The sequence below is a fragment of the Dermacentor silvarum genome, chromosome 2 (genome assembly GCF_013339745.2).
Source record: "Dermacentor silvarum isolate Dsil-2018 chromosome 2, BIME_Dsil_1.4, whole genome shotgun sequence".
Classification (NCBI taxonomy): Eukaryota; Metazoa; Arthropoda; class Arachnida; order Ixodida; family Ixodidae; genus Dermacentor; species Dermacentor silvarum.
Genome location: NC_051155.1, coordinates 173,749,846 through 173,770,896, shown reverse-complemented (window position 1 = coordinate 173,770,896; position 21,051 = coordinate 173,749,846). Strand labels below are relative to the sequence as shown.

The 21,051-nt window shown below is 47.1% G+C and overlaps 1 protein-coding gene across 1 annotated transcript in view; it reads right to left on the bottom strand.

The window, feature by feature from the left end:
- The window catches only part of LOC119442139 (ornithine decarboxylase-like), a 47,174-nt gene extending 26,892 nt beyond the window's left edge, over positions 1–20,282 (bottom strand). Inside the window, exons 1-6 of the mRNA XM_037706891.2 lie at positions 20,157–20,282; positions 18,713–18,802; positions 17,339–17,438; positions 13,910–13,986; positions 11,350–11,516; positions 9,359–9,493 (exon numbers count right to left, since the gene is read on the bottom strand). Of these exons, the coding sequence (XP_037562819.1) occupies positions 9,359–9,493; positions 11,350–11,516; positions 13,910–13,986; positions 17,339–17,438; positions 18,713–18,802; positions 20,157–20,192 (605 nt within the window). The 5' untranslated portion in view covers positions 20,193–20,282. The remainder of the gene's footprint in view (positions 1–9,358; positions 9,494–11,349; positions 11,517–13,909; positions 13,987–17,338; positions 17,439–18,712; positions 18,803–20,156) is intronic.
- Between the last annotated feature and the right edge of the window lie 769 nt (positions 20,283–21,051).

Here is a 21,051-nt window from a genome sequence, read left to right as displayed (position 1 = left end):
TGGGTGATTGAGTGCGTTCGCTCTCCGTGATAGCGCGCGTCCCCGCACGCTTCCGCTCGGGCATACGGCGCGCGGCGAAGATTTTATCTATAGGGGATCTCACGGCGACGGCGACGGCGACGACGACAGCGACGGCAGAAATCCGGTTGAAGTGTCCATATAATTGCAATCGCAATAATAACAGAGACTGCATGACATGTTATGTGCGCCATGAATCACTAGACATGCATGCGCATCTCATGTCATGACATCAATGACATGCCATGCTTGTCATGGCAAAGATGGTATGAATGACATGATGCCGTCGTGGTCGTTTCTTTAACACGATATATTGCCGCAGAGGTCTCTCCGCGCGAAGTATCCTTCCAGGCGTCTCATCGCACCGCCGTTGGAAGAGCGCCAGCAACGCCTTGCGCGTGGCGCGAACGCGGCTCTCGTGCACGCGAACGCGGCTGCGCGTGTGCTCAATCTTCGGACGTGGTTGACTGTGGAACGCGTTCCTGTTAACTCTGCTTGTCAATTGTGTGAATGTGTTTTAGTGTTAAGTCTCTGGGCACAAGTTCGCCCACAATAAACCAGTTTCTTAGTGTGCTTCATTGAAGAGTGCTACATATCTGGTGGAGGTGCGGGGTATGATTTCGAGCCCCACACACCGAAGAGAGCTTAGTCCTGATCCTCGGCGATTGGAACCCTTGGAACTGACGCCAGTGCACCAACGGACCAGCCGTCGTCTTCGAGGGGATTCGCCAGAATTCGGACCTCTTCTCTTCGCGGCAAGGGAGCCAACTGACCGCGCTACCATGACCAGCCAAGTCACTACACCGGCACAGCTCATAGTGAGTCAACCTATCACACCACAGGCCTTCCACGGCGACTCGTTCGAAGACGCCGAGGACTGGTTGGACCATTTTGAGAGAGTGGCAAGGTCTAACGAATGGAGTGAAGAACGCAAGCTGCGCCATGTGTATTTTGCTTTAGAAGACTCGGCGCGAACGTGGTTCGAAAACCACGAGGCTTCTCTGTCGTCTTGGGAAGAGTTTCGGCAGCAGCTGCTGGCTACGTATGGTAGCAACGATCGCAGGGAGAAGGCAGAAACTGCTCTTCGGGCACGGAATCAGCGCACGAATGAAAGCGTAGCCATGTACATAGAGGACATGTCCCGCCTTTTCAAGCGCGCTGACCCCAACATGAGTGAAGACAAAAAGGTGCGCCATCTCATGCATGGGGTGAAGCAAGAGCTTTTCGCGGGTCTCGTTCGCAATCCGCCACGCACCGTTGCCGAGTTTCGATCGGAAGCAACGACGATTGAAATGACGCTTCAGCAGCGAGCCCGGCAATACAACCGCGACTTAAGCTGCGCGTCCGCAAATGTCTTTTCTGCGTGTACTGACAACAATCTACACACACTGCGGGAACTCGTCAGGTCTGTAGTCAGGGAAGAGCTACGCAAGATGCAGTCTCACGAAGTTCCACCGGAACCGTCTATCGTCGACATCGTCAGAAGCGAAGTGAGACAAGCCATACGGGAACCACAATCTGAGCCAGCACCAGCACGACCGACGCCAACGTACTCCGAGATGCTCAGGCGACCCGCCGTTCACAGTGCACCAATCGTTGAAAGTGCACCGATCGTTCACAGTGCGTCCATCGTTCACAGTGCACCCATCGCGAGGTCAAGTAACTACGTGCCGATAGCGCACAATGCGCCCCGTATGGCTGAGACAAGGCCCAGGAAAAGTGACGTGTGGCGTGACGCCAACCGTAGGCCCCTGTGTTTTCACTGCGGAGAGGCTTGTCATCTGTACCGATTTTGCCCGTACCGGCAAGCCGGTCTTAGGGGATTTTCTATGAATGCACCATGCCCCCGAAACGGCGAAAGACCATCTGACATCGAGGAGTACTTGTGTACGCGGCAGAGTTTTAGCACACCTCGCCATCATGAATCTCGGTCGCCATACCCTATGCGTTACCGATCACCAAGCCCGCGTGCCTCTTCAAGTACGACTACGCATCGTTCACCTAGCCCGAAGCCGGAAAACTGAAGGGAGCGACCTGTGGAGGCGGGGCCGCTAACAATCGGACATGCGAAGATCCTCCATCGCGGTACCAGGGTGACATCGACGACTGGTTCCAGGAAAAGAAGTGCAGCAATGAGAAAATAGCTTCGGACTTGCCTTTGCTGATTGATGGGTACGAGCTGAATGCGTTAATTGATACCGGGGCGGATTATTCGGTGATAAGTTATGAACTAGCGAAGAAGCTAAAAAAGGTTTTGATGCAGTGGGGTGGACCCCAGATACGTACAGCTGGTGGGCAGGGCACCTCATTACACCCCTGGGTAGATGCACAGCGAGAATTGGAATTCGAGGTTTTGCTTACGTCGCTGACTTTGTTGTATTACCGGAATGTTCGAAGGATGTAATACTCGGGATGGACTTTCTTCTAGCAAACGGTGCCATAATCAACCTGCAGAATTCTAGTGTGTCCTTTTCTACGAAGCAGGCTATAGATATGCAAAAGTCAGAGGAGCCAGAGCACGTTGCCTTGCGGATTACTGACGATGACGTAACCGTGCCACCACGATGCAGCATGCTGGTTCGCGTAAGAAGTGAAGCATTCGACGACTCGGAAGGTATAGCGGATGCCAACATCGAGCTACTGTTGAAGAAAAGTATTTGTATAGCACGGGGAATTGTTCAGCTACGCGATGGGTGTGCTGATGTATTGCTGACGAATTTCGGAAGTGAATTTCAACATGTCGCAAAGAACACAGCCATCGCCTTTCTACACAGCGTTACTGCAGTCACAGATGTATGTAGCTTAGCATCTACGCCGCCTGCTGCACAAACCACGCATGACGCCATAACGTCAGTTGCAATCAACCCAAGTCTGTCGCCAACCCAGAAAGAATTGATGGAAGAGCTGATAAATGACTTCGCAGAATGTTTCTCCACTTCGTCAAAGGTACGGCGCACACCGATTGTTAAACACCCGTATAATAACAGACGAACAAACCAGACCAGTGTACCAACACCCGTACCGAGTATCACCGGTTGAACGAGAGATCATAAAGAGTCAGGTGCAAGAGATGCTTAAGGACGATGTCATTCAGCCATCGAACAGCCCGTGGGCGTCACCCGTAGTCCTTGTGAGAAAAAAAGGCAATACACTGAGATTCTGTGTTGATTACAGGAAATTGAACAGCGTGACCAAGCGTGATGTGTGTCCCTTGCCCACGCATTGATGACACCTTGGATCGGCTACGACATGCAAAATTTTTCTCTTCATTAGACCTCAAGAGCGGGTATTGGCAAATTGAAGTGGACGAAAGAGACCGCGAAAAGACTGCTTTCGTTACCCCAGACGGCCTGTACGAGTTCAAAGCACTTCCATTCGGCCTCTGTTATGCGCCGGCGACATTCCAGCGCATGATGGACAGTGTCCTCTCGGGTCTCAAATGGCAGTCGTGCTTAGTTTACCTAGATGACGTGCTATTATTTTCTGTAACGTTCGACCAGCATATGCAGAGGCTACGTTTAGTGCTCCAAGCTATCCGCTCCGCAGGCCTGACCATTAAACCTGAAAAATGTCAGTTTGGATTCCAAGAACTTCGTTTTCTGGGTCACGTAATCAGCGCACAAGGTGTTGGCCCAGATCCCGACAAGACTGTTGCCGTTGCGCGATTTCCGAAGCCGACAGACAAGAAGGCAATCCGGCGATTTTTGGGACTATGCGCTTATTACAGGCGATTTGTAGAAAACTTCTCCAAAATTGCCGAACCTCTCACGAGACTTACTAAAGAAGACGCACCCTTCATGTGGCATGCAGAACAAGAGGTTGCCTTCAATGAATTAAAGGAACGATTACAAGCCCCACCGATCCTGGCCCACTTCGACGAGACGGCGGACACAGAAGTCCATACCGACGCAAGCAATCTTGGTCTCGGCGCCGTTCTAGTTCAATGGCAAAACGGGGAAGAGAAAGTCATAGCATATGCTAGCCGTACCCTCTCGAAAGCTGAAACAAACTACTCTGCGACAGAAAAGGAATGTTTGGCTGTCATATGGGCTATCAGCAAGTTCCGACCATACCTCTACGGCAGGCCGTTCCGTGCAGTCAGCGATCATCATTCCCTTTGCTGGCTGGCAAGCCTAAAAGACCCATCCGGACGACTTGCGAGGTGGAGTCTCAGGCTCCAAGAGTTCGACATTACGGCTTGTATACAGGTCTGGGAAAAAACATCACGACTGCTGACTGCTTGTCCCGCTCACCAGTGGACTCTACTCCTTCTGAACAAGAAGATTTCCCATTCCTTACTGTGATAACAGCTTCGGAAATCGCTGAGCATCAGCGGGCCGACACAGAACTTCTACCGCTGGTCAAGCACCTCGAAGGACACGACATTCAAGTTCCGCGTATGTTTATGGAGGTTTATCGTCATTTTGCCTCAGAGATAATGCGCTCTACAAGAGGAACTTTGAACACAATCAGGAAAAATTCTTACTCGTCGTGCCATCAGCCATGCGACAGGAAATTTTGGAAGCTTGCCATGACGAACCATCGTCGGGTCACTTAGGTGTCAGCCGGACGTTCACCAGAATTCGACTCAGATACTTCTGGCCTAAGTTATTAGCGTCGGTGCAGCATTACGTGAAGACATGCCGAGAATGTCAAAGGCGCAAAACACCACCCGTCAAACCGGCCGGTTTTCTCCAACCCATAGACCCACCGAAGACTCCATTTCAGCAAGTTGGAATGGATCTGCTTGGACCGTTCCCAATGTCATCTACAGGGAAGAGATGGATCGTAGTAGCGACAGACTATTTATCACGATATGCTGAAACTGGCTGCCTTGAACGAGGAACGGCAGTTGAAGTTGCGAAGTTCTTCGTTTATAACATAGTCCTGCGACATGGTGCACCAATGGTCGTGATTACGGATCGAGGAGCAGCCTTCACAGCAGAGTTGATGCAGTGCTTGATGAAGATGACGCACACCAGTCACAGGAAAAGCACTGCATACCATCCCCAAACAAACGGCCTGACGGAACGTCTAAACCGAACCCTGGCCGACATGCTGTCCATGTATGTCGATCTCGAACATAAGACATGGGACGCAATTTTGCCCTACGCTACTTTCGCCTATAATACGGCTGTTCAAGAAACAACTCAGGTCACTCCATTTCAACTGGTCTATGGCCGCATAGTCACAACCACACTGGATGCTATGTTACCAGTAGATGCTGACGACACTAACAACCCATACGACGTGGACGACTTCCTACAACGAGCTGAAGAAAGAAGCCCGGCAGTTGGCACGGTTCCGTATACGCCAGCAACAACGTAGGGACGCCAGCTACTACAACCTGCGTCACAGAGAAGTACAGTACCAGCCAGGCGATAAAGTGTGGGTATGGACACCAGTGCGTCGTCGCGGCCTATCCGAAAAACTCCTTCGCCGATACTTCGGTCCTTACGAAGTTATTCGCCGAGTAGGTGACCTGAACTACGAAGTCATTCCTCATGGACAAAAGCTATCAAAGCGCCACAACCTTGCAGAGGTCGTACATGTAGTCCGCATGAAGCCGTACTTCGACAGACAATGAAAACACTTCTGCATATGAAATTTCTTTCGCGCGCATCGGGGCGATGCGTTTTCGGAGGGGGAGTAATGCCGCAGAGATCTCTCCGCGCGAAGTATCCTTCCAGGCGTCTCATCGCACCGCCGTTGGAAGAGCGCCAGCAACGCCTTGCGCGTGGCGCGAACGCGGCTCTCGTGCACGCGAACGCGGCTGCGCGTGTGCTCAATCTTCGGACGTGGTTGACTGTGGAACGCGTTCCTGTTAACTCTGCTTGTCAATTGTGTGAATGTGTTTTAGTGTTAAGTCTCTGGGCACAAGTTCGCCCACAATAAACCAGTTTGTTTAGTGTGCTTCATTGAAGAGTGCTACAATATGATAGTGCTGAGTTGATGTTAAACGTTACCTTCCGTGTACCGCTTGAGCTTGTCTACGTAGTAGACATAACACACAGCAAGGCATGTTTGTTCGATGCGTTGTTGTGCGCCATTTTTCAAAGCCTGAGAGAAGATTATCACTGCCGTTGCCTCAAATGTAAGGTCGCATGATGGCAGAAGTGTTAAACTTAAATAAATTATGAGGATTTACGTAGCGCACCGTACCTTCAGTTTAAATGTGTCCAGTTTGTCAGCAACTGCTGCCGTGGCTATTATAGTAGCGTTTCCTTGCTTTCTGACGTCGCCTTTTCTCTATCCCGTACTATCCCCCTCCCCCTCCATGTGTGCGAGCTGCCACTAGCGAAGAGTGGCAAGGCTGTTATTTACTCATTTTGTGAATGCGTCGGTTCTTCCCGTTCAGCCCATTCTCTGCCTCATCTCCCTACCTCTAATTCTCTACAATTCTAACTACCTCCCCGTTGCACTGTTGCGCGTTAGTACAAATGTAAGCGCTGCCACTTCTGCAATGCTTTCGCGTAGGGCTCACGGATAATGGCAACAGTCTAGAAGGTATTAGACAGTTTTAGTTTAGCGTGGTTACCGGAATAGCGGGCGTACCGCAATAGCGGGATCGGACTGCGCATGCGCAGAACGCTAAACCACCCATACCGTTTACCGTGCGCACGCTATTTCTCAGAGTTAACGTTACCGTGTTAGCGTGTTTACGTAGTGTATGTAAAACATGGCGGCGGTCCCGGTCGCCCGCTTCGAACTGAATTTGGCGTTGTTTTTGTAGAATTCACTTCGTTCGTAGCAAATGACTGCGTAAACGGCTTTTGCTTAGTCTCATGCCGCTTCGACGAGAGAGTTATGGCTAATCTTGAGAAATTTTCGAAATCACTTCTCGTTTCGAACGCGCTTAAGCCTAACGAGAGAAATTTTCTCTGGGATGCGAGTGCCACCTGTCGGTAAAGTTGGGAGATAGGCGCGACGACGGCGTATGGCCTCTAAGATGGAACATTTCGGAGGCTATGGTAGACAGCTTGTACTGCTTGTCTGTTTCGCTGCAGATCGGCGGACATGGCAAGTAAAAATACAACGCGCTCCTGGCTTCCATTGCGCTGCCTCTCGCACTTTCCAGACGCACACACACATAGACTTAGGTGCCCTATGTATGCGAAATTCCAAGCGTAATGGAATAGCGTCCCGCACGTACACTACGCTATCACGCTATACTAAAACTCTCTTTCTGGAAAGTTCGTTTGCGGAACGGTAACGCTATTTCCCTTAACCCCGCTATTACGCTAACGTTAAACTAAAACTGTCTATTGTGGCGGCGCGATGGAAAGCTCCAAACGAGTTTCTCGCGTCGCTTTTCCTCTCTGCCGCGCTCCTCCCTCTGATCCAACGCCGACGCGGTGTGCCAGATAACAACAACGACAGTAGCAGCAGAAGAAGCCGCCACAGGCAGCAGCACTGCAAAAGTCGAAGGAAAAGGCAAAGCAAGCTTCGCTTTAAAATTCACGCCCTAGATGAAAATTTCGCCTTCAGTATAGAATATAACTTTCTCTCTTAAATGCAACAAAGCCAATGGATTATCTAAAAAAAAGCCTTGCTGCATTTTACATGTGTTTCCATAGGCGGTAGTGGAGTTGTGCCAAAGCTAAAGCATCGATCCTGCTAACCAACTCCTGCTGGACCATTGTAAGTAAGCCAGGGCGCTCTTGTTTTGATCTTGATTTTGCTGACGACATGAACACTTCATCCGCTTGCACATTGAGGCTGCCACCTCCTTGTTTGTGAAACTACTTGCACTCAAGTGTTGTAGTGCTGCAATTTCCTTTTTTATCATAGGACAATGTTTGCCTCATGGGGGCCATCGCATTTTGAGCATTTGGTGTGCTCTCTCTCTCTCTCTCTCCTCCCCATCTTTCATTCCCCGTCATTCCGCTCCCATGTGTAGGGTAGCAAGCTGGTTGTGCTGAACTGGTTAACCTCCCTGCCTTTCCTTCTCCACTCTTTCCTTTCTTCCTTCCTTCGTTGCCTCGATCATACACAAAGATTCCTCATGGCTGCCTTTCACGGCCAGTGAAGACAGAGCAAACATGTCCCAACTTTAAACACTTGCGACACTGCAGTGCTCAGGGCACGCAAGGGTGTACCGGATGCCTCACATTGCCCACCTTGCCGTAAACAAGTTGGGTATGTTCCTCGAAATCGTTGAGCGGCCAAGGCGATGGAAATCAATTGTCGCGATTGAACAAGACAACAGCTCTTCCAAATTTCTGGCTAATGTGAATGACGCAGTCAGAGATGACTGTGGTCCTAGTCCGATTATCATGCATAATAAACGAGCGGATTTCCAGATGCGCGAGAATGCGCACGCGGAGGCGCGCGCTCATTGGTTCAATGAGTGGACACCGGGCGCCACTCCCCACAGCTGCTCCTGACCTCGGACATGCCTTGACCAACGAAGGTGTACTTCTAAGTCATGCGCCAGAACAGCCAGGGATAGGCAGCGCTACTCTAATCTAACGGAGAAGAGTAGCGAGGACGTTTAGCTCGCAAACGCACATATGGGGAGCCAGTATAATAACGATAATTCCCCTTAAGAGAGTTTCGACCTTTCTTTTTTTTTTTCTTGGGCTGCTTAATTCGTTACCCCAATTGTTACGATGTTCTTCCTGGTATTGTACCTGACATCATTTACCCCACCAGTTAGCACTTTTTTTATGTAGGCATTGATGATCTGCCCGTGTATACAATTCCAATACTTCGAGAGGTCGAGAGGCCCATTGCCAATCGTGTGAGCCAGAGGATGCAGTCCTGCGGCAACTGGCTCAGCTCACGTCTTTTTCAACCTGCGGTGTTTCCTCGTCAATCCTTTACCTTCCACAACGGTAAAGTCGCTGACGGAGTCCATGGGCGCGCTTTGGCAGAAGCAGGAGCACAGACATACTTCTAGCACGACGGGCAGAGTCCAACAGTATACAGTATATAGGTGCCCAAGTGTGAAGAGCCTAATTGTGAAGAGCCGAGCTCGACGCCAGAGGTGGTGTGCCCGCCGTCATCCCATAGGACGGCTCCCTGTCCGGAAAGCTTAATTAGGCCACCGATGCGGCAAAAAAACTATCGCAGCAAGGATACAGGCAACGTTCGTCGGGGTCGCAAGTCGCCTAAGTGGTGAAAGTACGGCCTCACAGAATGACCGCTATCATGTGATGTGGCAGTGTGGCATACATTCAAGTCATCTCCTTATACAGAGAAGATGCGTCTGCCATAGTTCTTAAATAAAATATCTAAAATGTTGTTATGCAGTCTACAAATACAACTAAATAAACTCACATCTTCGTATTGTCGAAGTATGGCACATATCGGTGCCATCCTAAATAACGATACTTACGATACACCGACAACATTGCACCCTCTCGTCCGGGCTTCTTGCAGAATTCGCTTCGCATCATAGAATGAGCAGCCAAATTTGTTGTTGAACGTATGGTACGATCCCGTCTCGTCAGCAAAGATTCTGAGCAGCAGCCTGTAGTACATGAAAAACGTGCATTGTGTCGGATTAAAGCTATTTTGCCCAGTATGTGCCAAAATCTGACTGCTTAAGTGCCTTAACGTTGTAAGCGACTGAGAAATAAACGAACTCATAGAAAATTGCATTTGACAGTTTGCGCTCAGTCAGGGAAACCAGTGTAGAAGTGAGTGTTAAATTATGATGCTCATAACTGTCCCCTGTATGTGCGATGCTGCACACAAAGGCAGAGCTGGAGCTCCTAAAGTTCATTTACTAAATATAACAATGCTATCTAGCAAATTAGCTCGGCTGTACTCCCCACACCACTTACCCTCGCTGAGCACTGTCACCGACATTATTGGCCTTAATGATACGTCGCAGCCTCATTTTTTTTATCGGGCCGTCACAAATCCGCCAGTTTGCCGATCCCTGGTTTTCGAAGGTAGATTTCGTTTTGTTAAACACGGATCTGCCGTGAAAGTGCTCTACCATGCAAATAAACAAGCGCTAGATGTATATCAATCCGGAGAGAATAGAAATTGTTGTATAATGATGTTTTGTAATGATTAAGTTGCCAGCGCATGCAGAGACTCGTTGGTCATTCGTATCCCCGCCAATTCGATGTAAGTGGCCAGATACTCTTAGGCGGTGGTTGCGGCCCGAGTCAGCCACTCGGCGGAGGGGGGTCGGCTTAGTTGGGTTTTAAGTGGAGGTCGGGCTCCATATTCCTATAGAATGGGGGTTACATGAAAGAAACTTTGCCAACCCAGCCCTATCTTTGATGCTGGCGCTTCGCATCGGTCATTTTTAACAGCGGAGCTATTTAAGCTTGTCGTTTCCCCGCGTAGCGTTTGCAAAAACTAGCCTGGCGATGACGTCACTGTGCTCTTGCGCCTCACTTCACCTTGCGATAGCCAATCGATAGCGAATCAATAGCTAATCAATAATTAATCAATAATCAATAAATTCCGTCGAAATCTGGGGATGACTTGGTAGTGCTTAGCCTAGCTCAAATACGCGGCTAATACCTTGCGATAGCCAATCAATAGCGCATATATAGGTAATTATTAATCGATGAATAATCAATAAATTCCAGAAAATCCTAACCCGTAAGACCAGAACCAGCTACGTGACGATAAGCTTCGCTGTTTCTTTAGCCTTCCACCACTATATATAGTGCGAGCTGTGCTAATTTTTTTTCTCCAGAATAGAAACATTTCAGCGCGAATAAACAACAAAGCAACGAATGTTTATTCAGGTGCTGGGAACACCCTATACTGTTGCGGTGACCTATAGGACCATCAAAGGAGGTAACTTTGCACGAAAATTTCCCTACATCCCCACCGTAATTCACTGGCCGCCGAAGCGGAAATCCTTGAACGGATTGGATAAATATAAATAATTGTTTCCAGCTAATTGTTTTGATTATCATAGGACCATTGCTACAGCATATGACGTTCGTAGATCCCGACAACTCTCTGTCGCTGTTTTGCATTATCGCGCTTAAATGTTTTCATTCTCGGAAAAAAATACCAATGCGAAGAGCCAGCGGCAAGCTTAGTTTGGTATTCACGAAAAGATATTTGAGATACACGCATTTCTTTTTTGCGAGGTGGCCCATGGAACCCACTACTCGTGAAGGTGATAGAAGTACGTGGTAGTAAGTCAACTACTTCCGCAGCAACAAATCGCAGATAGAATGCTTACAAAACTGCTTCACTCATAGGGCCCTGTTTAGGCTGAGCTTCAAAGCATCCGTTAACGGGAAAGCTGTGCAGCTGCGTAGCATCTTTCCTTTTTTTTTTTGTGTGTGTGTGTGTGCGTGTGACATGCGACGCCAGATGGGCTTGTTTGGCGAGCTATTCACTCACCTCGTGTTTTTGTCTTCGACCTTGGAGAGTTCTTCAACTGAATCAAATGTCATGAGGGTGACGTTATGTTTTAGAGCGAATTCAATGTCCCACGAGCACTTGACTGCGCTGGCGAGCACTATGCGATCTGGAGAAACGCCCATGTTCAGAACAGCGCTCAATTCAGGCTGAAATAGATTCAAATGGGGATATGCAAATATAACTTTACTAGGGCGAACTGCCTCAGAACAAGAAAATGAGCTTCCTACACAACATGAACAACGTATATCGATCGCTCGAATGCATTCAAATAATATAGCCCCATTCATTAAACATAAGGAGATTTTCACTTTTAAGAATATTGTCACGACCTCGCAGGAGACGTGGAAGCAGGCGTACAGCACGTATACAAGCACTTTATATGAGCAGCAAACGCAACGTCGTTGTCGTCTCTGTTTTTCTACCCGCGCGCTACTTCAGCGTCGTTTCCATGGCCGGGCACATACCCGCGGCGACGATATAGCATGTGGCAATATGCACGCAAAATGTTTACAGGAAGCACACGGTTTCTGAGCTCATAAACGTCATGACAACTTGAGAGGATAAAGCACTATTCACCGAATGGAATAGCGTTGTACTTCAGTTGCTAAGATTTTCAGTGAGATGAAGAATACTAACAGAAACATCGTTGTCTCAAAACCTTTCTCTGGTGCTTAAGAAGAAGAAGAAGTAGTTTATTCATGTGAAAAAGTAGAGAGGTCGGCCGGAATATGGAGCATCTGGCCTGCTAGGTGCTTAAAATTTCGACCTTATTGAAAGATTTACCATCACCTGACTAAATATTGTGGCGATGACGTGTGAAGCTAGAAAGAGTATGTGGGGTGATGAAGTTAGGAAATTTGCAGGCGCAAGTTGGAATCAGCTAGCGCAAGACAGGGGTATAATTGGAGATCGCAGGGAGAGGCCTTCGTCCTGCAGTGGACATTAATATAGGCTGATAATATTGATGATGCGTAGGGTAGTTGTGCGCTGAATGCCGATACTAGCAAAAGTGCTAATATATAACTCCTGTACACTGACTGACGATGCAGTGACAGTAAGCGCACCTCTGTTGTGCATATGAAGAAAATTTCTGCCTCAAAGCTGAAGATACATGGTCGGCTAAAGGTGTCTCTAAAGCGCAGTGGCATCCCAAGTAAATAGCGCATTATGTTCAGCGCATTCTTTGATTTACTTGATTTTCTTTCATTCAGCCATTCGGTTTGGGCCACTGGGTATGTTCCCATTCTCGGCCAGTCCTCAAGAATCGGTGTGGGCCATTGTGATAGAAGCGGCACAGAATACTTAAATGTAGCTTGATATGTGTTGTACCAGCCTCATACATTGCCTTCGTCATGGTTCTGTTCTGTAGTACTTGTATGTTGAAATGAAAATGAAGCAGATAACAATTGCAATGATATTTATTGAAGCGCAAAAATATTCTACTACAGATGATAAACGAATATCTAAAGTGAAAACTCGTGATCGTTCTTGAGTGACAAGCAGAATTTTAGGTTATTGACGGTAGAACTTATAATTTGGCAGTTTTTTTTTCTTCTTTGCGGGTGGTGTTTTGCTCTAGAGGACAACGCTGACACCGTGGCGCACGTGTTTTTAGCGGTTTAGCTTCTCGGCGCCCTTGCGGCGTTTACCGGGATCGTTTGTTCCAACGTGTGCCTCATAGTATATAACAGGCGTGGCACGTAGATATAAACGAAAACAGCTGTAGCAAACTGTGACCATGAGTGTCGTGCACTCTATTCGCTTTGAAGAATGCTTTTTCATTATGCCAGAAGTTGAAGGCTAGAGATTATCTATCTCAAGCGGTCTTTAGATGGCAACAGAAGCAAAAAGTAAACAAATTAGACCAACTTAAATTATGTGATGCCACAAACTATGAAAGTACTAGCTGTCACAAGTGAAGCGATTGCACGTAGAACTTGAATGTTGTGCTTATCGGTCATCGGCTAGCTCAGCCTTACATGGAAAGGAATGTCTCAGCACATGCAGTGCCGCTAGTTATGCACTGTATGTTTCGTCACAATGCTCATGAATTTTGTTATTTAGCAGTGCTCAGTAAAGCAAAAGCGAAAGAATTAAAAAAAGAGGAACGCCACCTAGACCACTCTCTTCATCCACGTTTTACTTTTCTAATGCTGTCTGGAATAAATGTTGCAATTTACAAACTTCATTACGTATCCGCACATATAAATACGATTTTTATCAGGTAAGAACATTAAAATATTTGTAAGTAGAGTGTAGCAAGTATTAATAGACAATATTTTTGAGGAAACCTCTTCCCGGTGTCATTGTGATAACTAATAGTTATGAAGTGATAAATAATAGATCGATTAACAAAATAAAATTAGGTAATTGCCTTTTTAATTCAAGACCTCTTAACAAACTATCACTCTTCCTTTTAGCTCAGTTTGGTAAAGAATCAAATGGAATAATTATTTCCGCGCTTGCGCTTCCTGCCATTCCTGCCAAGTGTACTCGCAATTAAACGAATGGGAGGGTCGTCATTCTCGTTCTTGCATACCTTGTTGGCGCAGTCGAAGTTGACGCCTAGATTGTTGAGGGCGTTCAATACCACAGGGTCTCGACAGGACTTGATAGCTGCAGATGAATTTGAACGAGGAAACATGGGTACACTGCGCTTACTGAAACGAATATATCTCTGCCCCCCCCCCCCCCTCCCTATCCCTCCAGCCTTCTTCCACATTCGAGCAGAGAACTATGTCACACCTACGCCAAAAGCCCCACTCCAATTTTTTTTTCTCCGCCTGCATAGGAAATCCTCCCCGGCTTCACTATGGCGCCTTTACATTGCTTTTCACTGGAGTGCTCGCGTTGATTTGCTTGCTTCTGGCCTTTTATGCCCTGCAGATGGAACTTCTGACACAGTAAGCAAGACCTACAACGTCGTACCTGCTGGCCAGGAGACTGGCTGCTTTGAAAATGAGAAAAAGCGGACTTCTTGAAATTTCAGCATTTTGCCTTTATCAGAAATTGTGGAATCCCGCTTATTTATTGTAGGTTGCTACATTGCAAGTGATAAGGAAACATTGCTTGATACAATGCCGCAATTCTAAGAAAACCACAAGAATTAACAAAGGTTCGAGGGTCTGTTTCTAGACAGACCACCGAAAGCATAAAGGTCACAGATTGCGCCATATTTCTTGCCTCCCCTAAGTGGTCTGCCCACCCACATAGTGCAAGAAAGATCATTTACCATCTTTACGCAGTACATGGAGCCTCTCTTTTGCAGATCTTAGGCTTCCAGAGCTAAGAAAAGAAATGCCGCGGTTTCGCCCAAAAGGCGAAGTATTGATAGCGATTGCGAAGTATTAGACAACTACAGGAAATAAGGTGGGTATTTCTGTAGGCCGTATCGATTGCCCTAAACCTTCGCTTAGTAGCTGAACAGGCATGGTAATACTCACGCACAGACAAATCTGAAGAGATCTCACTCGACGATGCAAGCACTCGCTCTGACAACGCTAGTACAATAAGCAGCGCAAGCAGCTGAGAGCGCATGTGCTCGTCCCTAAGCGCACATTTTGTACTACCACACGCTTCACAATTTCAGTTGTGCCCCGCCTCCCAAACTCTGATTACGATCTCCAGCTAAACATATGTGCGTGTAGAAAGAGAGCGCGCATGAACCCACCAGCCATTTGACCTTGCACCACGCCCTGGCAATCGCGTGTACTCCGTGTACGGCGATGGCCGCGCGGCCGTCACAGGCAGCCACGGCCGGGCAGGTGGGCTGCCAGAGGATACGCGCGCCCTCTTCCTCTAGCCCGATGGTGGGGCCACTCTAATTTGTTTACAAGACTTCTAACATTGTGCGCGCAGGAAGATGGCGCGCATAAAGTCAACATCCTCCTCGGATCGCCCTCGCATGCTTGCCTTCAGCACCTTTAGAGTAATGGTAGTGGTAATCGCTTTGCGGCCCTAAGTCTGCGTGGCCTACCCATAGCAGTGCTGCAACGCGAGTGTATACGCGAGATGCAATCGGGGCGATTCAGCCAGCATGGGAATTATGGGAAGTACATGGATTTGCCTAAACTTCCTCCTTCTGGCTTCAAACGGCTTCGTGAGTTTGTAAACACGTCATTTTCAACAAAGTACCATGTAATGAATAAATGAGCATTATTAAAAATGTTCGACGGGAGAATTCGAACGCAGGACCTCTAGTACAGAATCCCGATATTGAAACCCATAAGCCATGGGAAGCCCGTATCAATTTCTCGTTAGCTAGTGATCAAATATGTGGTTCGGACGCTTCTTTTGTGCTTCTTTTTTCTATTCAAACGAATGCTGTTCTTTATGTTGTATGTGAGATTCCAAAGAATGTATGTACTTTTCGCTTCACTTTGATTAAAGCTTGAAGCCCGCTTCACTTCCGCCGTGTTCGGCCCGGTATTGCACATCCTCTTGGATCGGCCCACATTTTTTGCTAATGAACGCGGACACGCAAAATGTAGACCAACTAGAGGCTAGCAGCTTCGCTGTAAAAAATGACTCGATATCGCGGCCGTACAGAAGTGGCTATCCAGCGAAGCTCTTGAAACCCACCACTACAACACTGGTGGGGGGTATACAATGCTTTACTGCTTAATTTCTACTCCTGTGCATTATTCAGGCACCGGAGAATGTGGACGTGCGGACCTCCCTTGTGCTAGACTTCCCCGGCAATACGACCAGCGGCAACACACCACCGCTGGTCGTATTGCCGTTTCTATTGCCTTTGCCGCTCCTAGTATTCGCGCTGCTCCTCGAGAGTCCTAACTATGCGTTGCCTACCCATAGTGGTGCTGCAACAATAAAATCAGTTTCTAGGCTGGTTCTTGTATATATGAAAGTCTAGTGATGTCACTTCTCACGTCGCAAGCTGCCGTCACCGTGGCAGCTTGCACAACGAAAATTGGAGGACGCTTCTGCTTCGCCTTTAAGAGTGGAACGCGATAGCGCTATCGGGCCCCGTTCGCATCGCATTTTTGTTTCAATGGGCTTCACTGCAACACAGAACGTGGGAAAGCCAGCTTACAGAGACCAAGCTTACACCGATACCCCTAAAGTCTGCTTCACTTTCAGAACAGAAATGCGTTGCTGAGAAGACGTTTTTTCAGGCGCAATATAAGTCGTCTTATATTAAAATGTGAACGCTCTAGTACCTTTTTTATTATTTTAATAATTGTTTGCTATTGCCCCGACGCGCGCGTGTCCAAAACACATTAGGCAGGCGAAGCCCCAATTTGACCTGCCGGGGATGCGAGAGCCATCTGGATATCATTTTGGCAAGTAAATTACCCAAGCGCTACGTGTTGTGGTAGAAATGCTAGAAAAAAGGGGTTTGTGTTTGAGTTTCCTCGTAACAGAATTATGTTTTCTCGTACATTCAAATTACAATCCGCCGCCACCATGTCTGTAGGATCTGGTTTAATCGTACTTTACCGTTTTCCTGACGGATTTCGCTGTGTGAAATTCAATTTTTGTTCACCAAAACCGTGCACCACATGGAGGGCCTGCGCGGTAGGGTTGGTTCGGGATTATTTTGTTCTTCGCTAACACCTTGCGCCACGTGGAGGGCCTGCGAGATCGGGGTGGTTGGGGATTATTTTTTCCGCCACGGGACGCCGACATCCACGCCGGCGCCGGATTTTCTGCGACACGGCGCCCTTAACGCTGTCGCGTTAATAATCTTTACCGGGAAGCGGATGCCGGAAGCGCTACGTGCTTGGAGCGTCTTATTTGCTATGTGGTTTGGATGCTTGTTTTGTGCTTGTTCTTTATTGAAACGAATGCTATGATGTATTCTTTAGTATGCGTGATACTAAATAATGTATGCACCTTTCGTTTCAATCGCTGAAGCTTTTTTTTTCCCCCGTTAGGACGATGCCGCGAAAAATCCCGATCAACTAGAGGCTAACAGCTTCGCTGCAATAAAGACAAAGTAGCTCACCGTAAAAAGGCACGACCCGTGGCAGACATTCTTTCCAGAGCTGGACCTTCTTGCCTATTTCCCGCAGGTCGCAGACAAAGAACGCATCGGGCTCTGCATGCTTTGAAATATGATCATCTTGAAGTTGGTCAATGAAATAAACTTAATTTTGTGTTCATTAGCAATTACAGAAACTTGTAAAATATTTTTCAAAGAAATTGGGGAATCATATTCTTTCAAGATTGTTAGTGGGCTTGCAGTCGTCATGGTCTGTAAAAAAAACACTGACCTGTATAGTAAACCATACAATATCGTGCAGAGTTTAACGAGTCAATAATACTAAACCTGCTAGAAATTAAAATTCAGAACAAAAGGTGGAGCTTTCCAGTACTTGTGAAAGAAATGATGTAGTGATCTCAACAAGCACAAAAATATAGTCTTGGGCCAATATTCACGATTATACCTATCAGTAAATATTAGAGCGTTTAGAATAAACTTGGGGTCAAGTAATAAAGTCCTAAGTGATATCGAAGGACTCTGGCAATATTTTAACATTTAACATTTTAACATTTAACGCCCGAAAGATATTTGAGCCACTCTCTTTGGAGTTGATCTTATTGCACCTCCTCCTGATATTATGGCGCCTCCTCCCCCAGCTCACGCGTTGTGCTTAGCTCGATCTCCGGGAACCGCCGCCGTAACAGGAACATGGCGGACACGGCTAGCGAGCCGCAGCTAATTTCCCGCTCAAACCGTGCTTCTCCCTCCCGGGATTGACTTGCCGCGCGAGAACACGTCACCGGGACGCGCCCTAATTGGCCTCCCGAGTGGCGGCCCAAGGCGCCCTCTCAGCCCTCTTCTGCTGAGCGCTTCCTCGCCGCAGCAGGTGCTCACAGTCCTGCAACGAGTTGGTCACGTGGTACCTTGCTCTCTCGACTCCTCGCTCTCGCGCTTGGTGGACCGCTACCCGGTTAGGCCTAGCGCAGCGGGCGCGCATACTCAATCAGTCTTGCGGTGAGCCTTTGCCCGTAAGCGCCGTGTCTGTCGCACTGTGCTCTATCCTGGGTGAATAAACCCGTGTCCGTTGGCGAACTGACTCCGGAGCCTTCTCTGTACCGTGTCGGAGAGTAGACGAACCCTGCCGTAGCGCACTTGTGCGTTGCGGAGTGGAGGAGCGTCGTGCCCTTTCCTGACCGTCGCTCGTAGGGTGAGCCTATAATGCAAACCCATCTCCACAGGAGGCAGTAATAGACGCCTCTATTGTGCCACCCTCTATTTTTCCAATGAGCGCACACATAGTTCCCGTAAACATGCATTGCACTTTTTTTTTTTTTTTGACTACCAGCCAAAATAGTTGACGCGGACATTTGCTTTTTTTTTACGTCATGTGCTTACCCGCTTAGAAATAATGTCCCGAGCCACGTCATGCATGGAGCCTTGAGTGTAGATGTAGCTTCCATCATCCGTTTGGCACGGCGAGGAAGACTGGAAGCAGACAAAAATGCCACCTGTGTGTCATGTTTTGTGAATTGTTGAGGCGCTTGCACTTGCAATAGTCTACGCAAGATATCAGTCTCTTGCAGCGCAGCCTATGAGGGGCGTTTCTAAGGGCAAATAAGCGGAACGACTCACTCTTAGAAAAAAAAAGGTCGTGTCAGGCTGCAGGAGGGTAACTTCTAATCGTCCATAGCTCTCCTAATATGAGACGCTTTACTTAAATTGTGACGCGAATGTTTTACTGTAGCTGTACCCTACGAGTCTACAAAATTTATCCGAACCGTTTCAGGGACCCTTTAATAACACATAATGGGTAATAGTTTATCTAAGCATCGCATTACGACCGTCACTAGACAACATAATTACTACAGGTGACGGTGGTATTTCCTTTCATTAAGAGAAACCTACGGACTGCTTAATCAAGGCAACACTTACTATTAGTCTGAATTATCAATGACAGCAAACAGCTACTAAAGCTTTTTTAAATAATCGAACAATCTTTATTTTCGCCTTATGCAATCAATATAAGCGAAAAAAGGTGGCAGAAGAAAAATCGGATTTATCGCAACTTGACCAAGCTCCTGCTACCCGTACAGCAGCATTTATTCGCAAATTAAGACACTTGGATTTAGAAATGCAATATTCGTATTAACCCAGCCCAACGTACTAGCCCAGGGGTCGTAATGGGTGGTAATTTAGTAAGTACACCCGGAACTACCTTTTCAGTACCTTCTTTTCTAAGAGGGCAGTGTGCCTCGCTGCACGTACTGTTAGCATATATCAAAAATATTGAACTTTACTTGTCACTTCATCACAGCCAGGCTTCATTTATGTAGATTTTACCATATGCTTTGGTTTAATCCCAAGCACTATTAACGATTGGAACTGCTTAGAATGCGCATCATAACATATCGCTTTGTTGTTTTCTAACGTGTTAGTAAATACTTTTTGTGGTCCTCTTTTTATGTTCTTGGATATTTATTCGTACCCTGCTTCGACCATGGGTCTGCAGTAAGTACTAAATAAAGAAAAAGTATATCGGTCAGTTGACTTGAGAGATTCTGGGGATTTGCTGAATGTCTATTTGCAATTTTTCGCGCAACTGGCGTTTGCCACCAAGTAATCCAGCTGTAACACGAGATATACACTATCTGCAACAGTTTTATTTTTCGTGTTAAGAATAAAAATAAAGGGGTATTATTATGATAACCAGTCTGTAAGAGCAGTATTCTACACTGTCAACTTGGTATACCAGAACACCTGCAGATCTATGCTAGATACACCACTGCAATTGCTAATATCTATACTTTTTGTTTCACATATTCTCTACAGGATTACTTACCTCAGTGCGCGAGAGCAAGTAATTGCCGTTGAACATTTGCTGATGTGGCCGTGTTCGTCAACGTCAATGAGTAGGATTTCAGTTCCGTTGCACCACCAGACGCGAGAAGAATTCTGTTCGAAAGCGTGTTCATTACTGGCTGTGGCAAGAGAGGAACTAACTGGTTGGGAAACATAAGACGTGAACTCCCTGAAAGCGTTAATTTGTCTGGTGTTCTAGCGACAGGTGTAGACAAGGGGTAGTTCCACCGGGACCTCTTTGTACAAATCCATGGAAAACATGCTGTAAGCTTTGGAGCGGAAACAGATATCACAATTTTTTAAGATACATCTATAAGACGACTAAACAGCAGACAATTAAAACATATTTCCCTGCTACAACGTACACCAACTATTTCCGGATAAGAATTTAATTCTTGAGTTTTGCGTGTCAAAGCCACGTTTTCGTTATGAGGCACGCTGTAGTGGGGGACTCCGGAATAATTTTGACCATTAGGGATCTTTATCGTGCCCCCACTGCACGAGACACAAGCGTTCTGCATTTGTCCCCCATCGAAATGCGGCCGCCGCGGTCGGGATTTTATTCCACGACCTCGTGCTTAGCAGCGCTACACCCTATCCGCTATGCCACCGCGGCGGCTATTTACCGATAAGGAATTTGCAAAGTTCACGTATAAAAGAAAGTACAACTTTGAATGAATTATACCTTCAGGTTTGTCAGTTACGTAGCTCATGGAATCACGATGCATCTATTTATCTCTACGTTAAGGTGTTGTATTTGCATTATTTTTTTTTCTTTCTTTTAGGATACACAATTTTAAAAAATGATGTGAAATATGTCGAAATCACTTTCAGTGTTTCTTATAGTTCTCCAGTTGTTACTTATACACATCGGT